Here is an 8,812-nt window from a genome sequence, read left to right as displayed (position 1 = left end):
TATTTTCTATTTTTATACTTAAATTTGTATTATTATTATACTTTGTGTTTCTTACATTTATTAAAATTCAATAATAATTAGTTTGTGCAGTTGCATTAGTATGTATCTTTCTCAAGTAGGTTTATCTTTTTTGTAATTTTTTTTAAATTTATTTATTTTAGTTATTATTTATCTTTATGATTTTTTTTGTATTTTTTCATCTCAAATATAAATGATTTTTTTTCGATTTTGAAATCTCTATATACTTGAGAAAAATAAAAAGAGTAAATATTTATTTAAAATAATTTTATTTTAAGATTCTTTATTTATTTATATATATGAATGTCATATTAATAAATTGATAATAAAAATAGCGTATTGATTATTTTTAACATGTTACTTAATTTTAGATAGTATGCACTTTTAGTAGATGCTTCAGTGTAGAGTAATAAAATCGATTGTGGAGTTGTATTCTAAATTTCACAAAAAATATTATATGTTATTGAATTATTAAAAAACTTTAAAATTCTTAGAGCTAAACGGAAAGTCCTGCTGAATGCATTAGATAGGGTTGAAATAATTTTTAAACTCGGCAAGTATAGGGAAAAAACTATTGCATGTTAGAAAAGATAGATTAAACCTTCATAATTTTATGACAACTGGAAGGGCTGAATTTATGCAATAATGTAGTGGGGAAAAATTGTTCGAATAGCGCACCTGTAAGATTATTTGATCGAATGGGGTGAATACTATAATATAGAACGGAGTCGTATTGGGCTCCCTGTGTCTCCTCAAGATCTCATGGAACACCATGCGACTCCCTCTTCCCCGGATCTTTCTCCCAATATTTTAGCCTTTTGAATGCTTATTACAAAGCCTTTAATTTTGCAATGTAGTGGAAAATCAAAAAGCATTCAAAAAAGGCAAAGCAAAATTAAAGGCGGGGAAAGACGCATGGTGATCCGGGGGAGGAGGAGTCGAATAGTGTTCCATGCGAATTTGGGAGACGCTGGGAGCACAATGCGACTATGTTCTATATTATAACATTCATCTCATTCGAGCAAATAATGTCTTGGGTGCATTATTCGAACATTTTTTTCCGACTGCATTATTGCAAAAAATCAGCCCAATTAGAAGTTCCTTAGATATAACTAGAAGTTGGAAATAAATTTATGTAAGTTAACAAGTTTAAAATAATAATAAAATTTTAAATTTGATTATTTACATAAATTTGATGTATAATCTCTTGTTATATTTAACAAAACTTTTAGTTGTTACAAAAATGATGATGGTCTCATTTATCTGTCTTAACATATAATAGTATTTTTCTATTTTTTTTAAGTTGAAAGCTATTTCACTTTGATCTAGTACCTTATTAGGATCTTTTGTTCAGCTTCGTGAATTTTTAAGTTTTCTGATAAATCAATAGTGGTAGAATCTATAATATTTCTTTTTGAATCTTGCAGCATAACTTTATGATGGATTTTATTATTATGCACGAAATTATCTACGGAGAGTAGATAATACTACGCATAATATGTTAAGAATTACTAATAAACTATTTTTAATGATTTACCAACACATCATATATACACACATAAATAAATAATCTTAAAATAAACTTAAACTTGAGCAGTCATATTTAATTGGTTGGTCAAACTGCTCATATTTATTCTCTCATATTCTCTTATGCATAAATCAATATTCAACACTTGCATTTTTAAAATAATAATAATAATAAATATATTCAACAATTGCACTCAAATTCAAGCATAGCTAAAATTGGCTTTTCTAAAACAAGTCTAGTGCAGGGGAAAGCCAATACAATTATGATGTGATTTATACATGAGATATGTTCATCTTTTTCAAGAAATAATAGTACTATGTTGGTTTATACCAATGATAAGAAATATACATACCATACTATTAGCGAAGATTGCATCAAGGTTCCTTGTTTTTTCAAGCCCCCAAGTTCAAAAGTTAAATTACAGATTTAGGTCATGAAATCTAACATGATAACTTGATTTGTGAAGATTAGCATACCTGACATATTTGTTTTAACACCTTCCTTGCGTTTTGCAAATTCTAAAAAAACATCGTTGCGAAGTTAAATTGGAGATTTGGATCATGAAATCAAACATAGCAACTAGATATATGAACAGTAGCTTACCTGTAGGAATCTTTTTAACTCCTTTTCTGCATCTATCAATTTCTGCTTTGCCACAGCTTCTGTTAATGTACCTTTCTTGTGATTGACCGGTATGTTCATGATATCTTGCTTAGTTCTATCAAGTTCAGCTCCCACAGCTTCCATATCTGTCTTAATTTTTTGGAGTCCAGCTGGCCATGGTTTTTTTTTGCTCGTAGGTAAGGCTTAAGTGACCTTGCAGGGCCTTCATCTTACAACCTACAGACAATGTCAATGCAAGGATTTAAGGTATTATTCCCTTCAAATAAAGGCACTTCATAAGAGAAGTATAGGCCTTTGCTTACAAATGCCATAGTTCAATCATTTCAATTACAAGTTGATAGACTTTAAGGTATTATTCCCTTAAAAAAAAGGCACTTCATGAGAAAAGGGTAGGCCTTTGGTTACAATGCCATAGTTCAATCATTCATTTACTAGTTGATAAGGTATTGTTCCCTTTAGAAGGGAGAAGTATCCTCACAGTTGTATCTAATAAGAAAAGGTGAGGGTAGGAATAACCCTTACTTTTATAAAGCAGAGTCCAATCCTTTCTAATTAATGTGGAAACTTTTACCTTCGACATATATGTATAATAAATAACAATAATGTGCATTGAATATGAAGTACTAAGTTCAGGTAAGAGAATCCTTTTGAGGACTCGATCTATCAAAACTTTGGCACTGTCCCCCACAGATTTCCCCTTGATACACTCTTCGTAACTCACTGCTTTCCTGGTCGGTGCTGGTTGTTTCCTGGAAGTTGATGATTCAATGCTAAAAACGGTTCCCTGGCGCCGGAGCCGTTTCAGTTTGCCCTTTCCTTTAGATTTTGATAAGTTATCAGAAACTAATTCCCGGCCTCCTCTTGCTCACACTAGGCATCGAACTCAACGAGTTCACCAGGTTGTTACCGGGCAACAATAGTTGCCCGTTCACTCCATGTTGATCTCTTTCGTTGCTTCCACTTGGCATCGCGCTTGATGAGTTCACCTGGTTGTCACCGGGCAACAGTTGCACGTTCGCTCCATGTTGGTCACGATTATTGCTTCCACTCGGCATCGAGATCAACAAGTTACCCCAGTTGTCATCGGGCAGTCTATGTGCTAGAAGTGACTGTGTAAAGTTGTTTAAGAATGAAGTGGCGCTGTCCCAAACAATGTCAGGGCTGCTGAGTTTGCACGGATCTGGGAAATTTAGCTCAGATCAGAAGAAATCATTGGGCAGAAAACAGCCAAAAACACTAACGATTTTTCACATTTGCAGAACAAAAATAGAAAGAAAGAAGCAAGTAAATGACACTGAAATTTCTTTCAAACAATTAGATATAAAATAGAAAGAGTATATGAAACGAAATTTCCTCAGTAATTAAAGAAACCAAAATTAAAGGAAATTCAGCAAAATTAAAGCAAGAAATGTGTAGAGGGCGACGAAAATGAAGTAAATTCAGTAGTACGTATTGCTTTGATATGTGTGTGTGTTTCATTGTGCCTTTTCCACTTACCCTGATGGAGGTCTCCTAGTGGTGCGTAAACAGAATCCAAAGGGTCCCTGGAAGGATTCCAATCATAGCCGTTCCTCTTGAACTGATCCGCGAAATTTAACTCGGATCAGATCAAATCATTGAATAGAAAACAGCCAAAGATACTAACCATCATTGAATCAAAACAACGGAACGGATATAAAACTACAAACTAACAAAATGATAACGATAAGAAATGAAATGAAGTTTCATCAAGTAAACTAAAGAAACCATTAAAGGAAATTATGCAAAATCCAAAGCAAGATTAGATAAATGAATTAGTAAATTCAGTAGAAGCACTTACTGCTTTGGTGTAGTGAAGAGAAGAACGGAGAAGGGCCGGCTGCCAAAGAGTAAAACAAATGAAATGAAGGAATTCATCGATGGGGGACTTAATTAAATGGGAATTGCCATTAGAGAACGCGAGAGATTGCAAGCTCGCCTGTATAATTTGAAGCAAGAAGGGCCTGCGTTGCTTCTTAAAAAAAGTTGACTAAAAACACGGGTAAACTTCCTATTTGATCACCCAGTTATTCTTGCATTTTCATTTTAGTCATTTAATTATTTTTTTCTCAAAATCATTCTTAACGTTACATTTTATTTTTATTTTGATCATCGGCCGTTAGGTTTAACCATTTACCTAACTGAAATAGTGAGATGGCACGCTATAATAACAGTTTTAATTTTCATAATTTATACATTCTATCAAATTGATCTTAACTCAAAATAATTTAATAAATCCTCGATATATTGACTTTATTTTAATTTAAAATAATCATTAAATTATTTAGAAGTAATCAATAATTATTAAAATGTTTGGATTTGAACAATTTTTGTTCTTGGTTGAATGAAATATTAACAAGATTTGGAGTTTCTTTTGGATTTGATACCAAATATTGACAAATTTTGTACATTAGGGCCTTACATTAAACTCACATTAGTCAGCTTCGTTTCTTTGATTGTGCTTTTGGTTTAGCAAAGCGATGACCCGGTATTTTTTGTTTTTCTTTTGAGAAATTTAGGTTTGGCTAAAGTACTTTTATGTTTTTCTTTTGAGAAATTTAGGTTTGGCTAAAGTACTTTTATGTTTTTAAATGATCATAATTTCTTGATAATAGACAAAACTAATAAGGTATAATGTAAAGTTAAAAAATTGATACTAAACTATAATTTTATTTTATTTTTTATAATTACGGTTAAAGCTGATGATGTCATATATTAAATTAATAAATAATATTTAATTTTATTTTAATATTTTTAATTTCAATTTTATTTTAGTGTTTTTAAATAATAATTAAGAAACTAAAAAACATTTTTTAAAAGTATATAAAAATTCATAATTTATATGTTTGCCTTTCAAATTTACTTAACATTCAAAGGTTGGAATGCTTTTATTAAATGCTAACATTGAAATTTCCGGAACCTGATTCATTTCATTATGTTCTTAAGATCAATTGCAAGTAAAAGTAGAAATGTCAAAAATTTGTTCTTACTCAGGACACAGACAGTTCGAACAAGATAACAAAGTACAGCAGAAAACATTCCAAACGCATTAATTATAATTCAACGGATTCAGAAATATTTTTAAGAGTGAATATGCATATGTTAATAACATAAAATTAATATACGGAATAAGCACAAATAAAATTTTAGGATAGATAAAATCAACAAAAATAGATAATTAATTGAAGAAATTTAGATTATATACTCAATTTAAACTTGAACGTTCTTAAAATAAGATGACCAAATTTCCCTCATACGATAGAAAGGATTGTAAACTCCTCGAAACTTGAATAACCTCTTATTAATCATTCGATAAGACTTGTTAAGACTCATAAACTACTAACATATTTTATATTCTTTTTTGCAAAGAGGTAATTTTGTATGTATTAACTCCGCCACATACAAAATTGGATAAAAAAAATGAACCTCTTTAGAAAATCTCCCTAAACTTAAACCGAAGAAAGAGAGTGGCCATTTCAATGTCAAGTTACAAGGTCATAAACACGAAACACATCACGACAGTATCCCTCACAGAAAAAATATTAACCCGCAGACAACCATTCACCCTATAGAACAAGCCTTGCGATGAGCATGGGAAGAAACGCGATCAGTCCCACAGTTTGGATCGGGGATGGCGGGACAGTACCATCCTAAGAAACCGACCAGAAGCCAAGCACGATCACAGCGAAACTGACAAGGGAAGAGAGCAGTGCTGAGACGCCTAGACAACCGCCGAAACACACCTTCCATGCCAGTTAAAAGAACCAGACTACAGAGTGTGAAACACGAGCGCAGAAAAAACAGGAACTAGCCGATTACCCACGCTTAGACACCACCCGAATCAGAGGCAAAAGCTGCTACATATGCAAACAGAAACACCAGGCAAAAATACTCGACCCAATAAGGCGAACATTATCAAAAACGAATACCCACAGGCACACAACCTCTACAGAAAGCAGTAGCAAAAACTTAACCATTAGTTATCGGAGGAACCGCGAAAACACTGGCAGCTTGGGGGGGGGGGGGCTTACAAAATCAGATATGGGAAGAACACATTCAGGCCATTTGTACTTGGACCATACAGCAGTCCTTAACACAGCCATGTCGAAAATAAGCTCTGCAGAAATTCTTTTGTTGTTAAACAAATAATCACTTCTATTCAGCTAGATGGACCAAAAGAAACCAAATAAACCCATTTTCCAAATTGGTTTTGCATTGCGTTTGATCGGAGCACCGTTCCAAAAAGGAACGAACTGAACCTGGAGTAACAAAGGACAGTTTCCAAAACTGCCACCAGCGAGCCCAGATTGACCAGGAAACTTGGCAATGGCAGAATAGGTGAATGACAGTTTCGGGACATGAATTGCAGAGCACGCACAGCTGAGAATCTTGGACCCTTACCCCTCGATTCAGCAGTTCCACAATAGTTGGAATTGTCTCGTTAACTGCTTTCCAAACAAAGATCTCCACTTTAGGGGGAGCAATGTTTGGCCAGACGATACTCCAAAACTTACTTCTTTCCACACCCTCGCATGAAATCAACTCGCAAAAAGAATTAGGGTGTGTTTGGTTCACGGAAGGTAAGATTATCAGTGGGAATAAAAGATTACCAGGGAATAGGATTAACGAGAATGTTATATTTTGTGTTTGGTTAGTTTAGCAGGAATTTAAGATTATTGTGTTTGATAGTGGGAATAAAAGATTACCAGGGAATATAATTACTGGTAATGTTGTATTTTGTATTTGGTTGGTTTAGTATGAATGTAAAATTACTATGTTTGATTAAAGGAATAAAAGATTATTAGAATGTATATTTGACCAAATTATCCTTATTATATATTTATTTTTTTAACAAGTTAGAAAATATTTATATATTTTTAAAAAAAAATTAAATTCATAAAATTTATATAATTTTTTTACAAAATTAAAAATATAAAAATGTTTAATGAAAGGGTAAAATTTTATTTTAACCACTTAACTTCATATAATATTTTAATTATAGATTTTTTTTGTAAATCTAAAATAGTTTAAGGTTAAATTTGTAATTTAACTTTCGTAGAATTTTTATTATTCAATGATTGAATAAGAATATTTTTGAAAGAATTTTTTTAAAGGGCATTTTAATCCAAAACACCGGTAATCCAACAATACTTAATGAAAGGGAGGTAATTGACATTCCCGGTAATATATCCAAAAAATCCATTATTGGTAATATAAGATTACCGGGAATGACATTCTCGGCCAACCAAACGGGAGAATGTAGATTCCATTCCCATAGGAATCTCACATTCCCCAACCAAACACACCTTTAGGATGATAGACCCCACTACACTCTCACACGAAATCAACTCGCAAAAAGCCTTAGGATGATAGACCCCACTGCCAACACCCACCCACTTAATACTAAGAAAGGATGAATCATAATCGAAAATAAATCATGTGGTGATTCATGTGAGAGACTTATTCGTTGTTAATGAGCAAATATTGTAATTGTATTAGTCGCACTATGTTGATTGGACTGTTGCTATGTGTGTCATACGGGCATCTGTTTATGTGTATAATCGCGTACGATAAAAAATTGTATGGATATTGGCAATTGTATGGGCAGTGATACTAGGCGATCGCCACTTACATATATGCTAGACAGAGAATAATACTTGATGCTTAGTGATATCCAGAACCACCACTATCTTCGATATCTGATACTTAGTGATACCATGTACAATTACTATATAATATCTTATGCTTAGTGATATCATATACCATTACTATCTAATATCTGTTGTCAGGTGATACCATATAACTTATTGGTATTGAAATGATTGTGTGGATAAGTCCTAGAGTCTTGAACTAGCTTTACGACCTATGATACTCTTATGTAGTATACAATGTTTGTAAGAATGATATTCTTCATGGTGATAATACATGTTAGACTCGTGTATCTTTGTTTATACTTGTGTCACACGTTTATATTTATGGACTGCACAGCATAATATATAGTATAAAAGAAGTGTGTCACTGAGCTTGTAATCAATTTTAGATGTTTATATTTGTAGGTTAGTAGATCAAAATTCGTGTTAGAAAAGTATTGTCATTAAAGGATTACCATTATGTTTTATTCAAAGTACAATATTTAACTTATTTTAATAGACATGTGTATTCATATGATCCTTATTTATATTTATAGTACTATTAGTTACGATAAACATTTGATTGTGTCAAAATATGCTACTCACGATGTTTGGATAGTGACAATTTCAAATCAAAGGATTGTATACATATTTATCACTATGAGTAATATTGTGACTATTACATAATAATCTAAAAAAACATATTTATAGCGTGTCAATTCAATATATTGTTCTCTAACACATACTCATACATTGATTTTGACATCCCTATATCAATGACAATGTTTTGTCATCAATTAACTACATATTAGTCTTAGTGCATTATTATTTTCGAAGTTTTTTTTAAAAAATAATCATATTTTTTGTAGGGATTTTATCATAAATCAATTCATTCATGCCCATAAAATCGAAGCTGAAACAATAATAACTATTATAAATTTAAGACAAAAAATACCCAAACCAAATAAGACATATACAAGAGACTATATTTGAT

The 8,812-nt window shown here is 31.9% G+C and overlaps 1 protein-coding gene across 1 annotated transcript; it reads right to left on the bottom strand.

Annotated features, from left to right (window-relative positions):
• Nucleotides 1–2,784: 2,784 nt before the first annotated feature.
• Nucleotides 2,785–6,291, bottom strand: LOC120123049. The gene is made up of 6 exons (XM_039142057.1): nt 6,220–6,291; nt 6,050–6,134; nt 5,792–5,931; nt 3,990–4,127; nt 3,668–3,749; nt 2,785–3,350 (listed from the first exon to the last, which is right to left on the bottom strand). The coding sequence occupies exons 1-6, from the start codon at nt 6,289–6,291 to the stop codon at nt 3,007–3,009; spliced, it is 861 nt and encodes a 286-aa protein (XP_038997988.1). The 3' UTR covers nt 2,785–3,006.
• Between the last annotated feature and the right edge of the window lie 2,521 nt (nt 6,292–8,812).

Source organism: Hibiscus syriacus, unplaced genomic scaffold (assembly GCF_006381635.1).
Source record: "Hibiscus syriacus cultivar Baekdansim isolate YM2019G1 unplaced genomic scaffold, ASM638163v2 tig00110388_pilon, whole genome shotgun sequence".
Classification (NCBI taxonomy): domain Eukaryota; kingdom Viridiplantae; phylum Streptophyta; class Magnoliopsida; order Malvales; family Malvaceae; genus Hibiscus; species Hibiscus syriacus.
Note: the sequence above shows the minus strand (reverse complement) of the source record. Positions and strands in the feature narration are given on the sequence as shown.

Bases quoted from the DNA above. Each gene is read 5' to 3' on its own strand.
- LOC120123049 (XM_039142057.1), bottom strand. From the start codon at position 6,291: ATGGCTGTGTTAAGGACTGCTGTATGGTCCAAGTACAAATGGCCTGAA. The intron at 3,750-3,989 runs GTAAGTGCTTCT...TTCGCGGATCAG, and splicing joins CTCTTCACTACACCAAAGCA to TTCAAGAGGAACGGCTATGA. The intron at 3,351-3,667 runs GTAAGTGGAAAA...TAAATTTCCCAG, and splicing joins ACTAGGAGACCTCCATCAGG to ATCCGTGCAAACTCAGCAGC.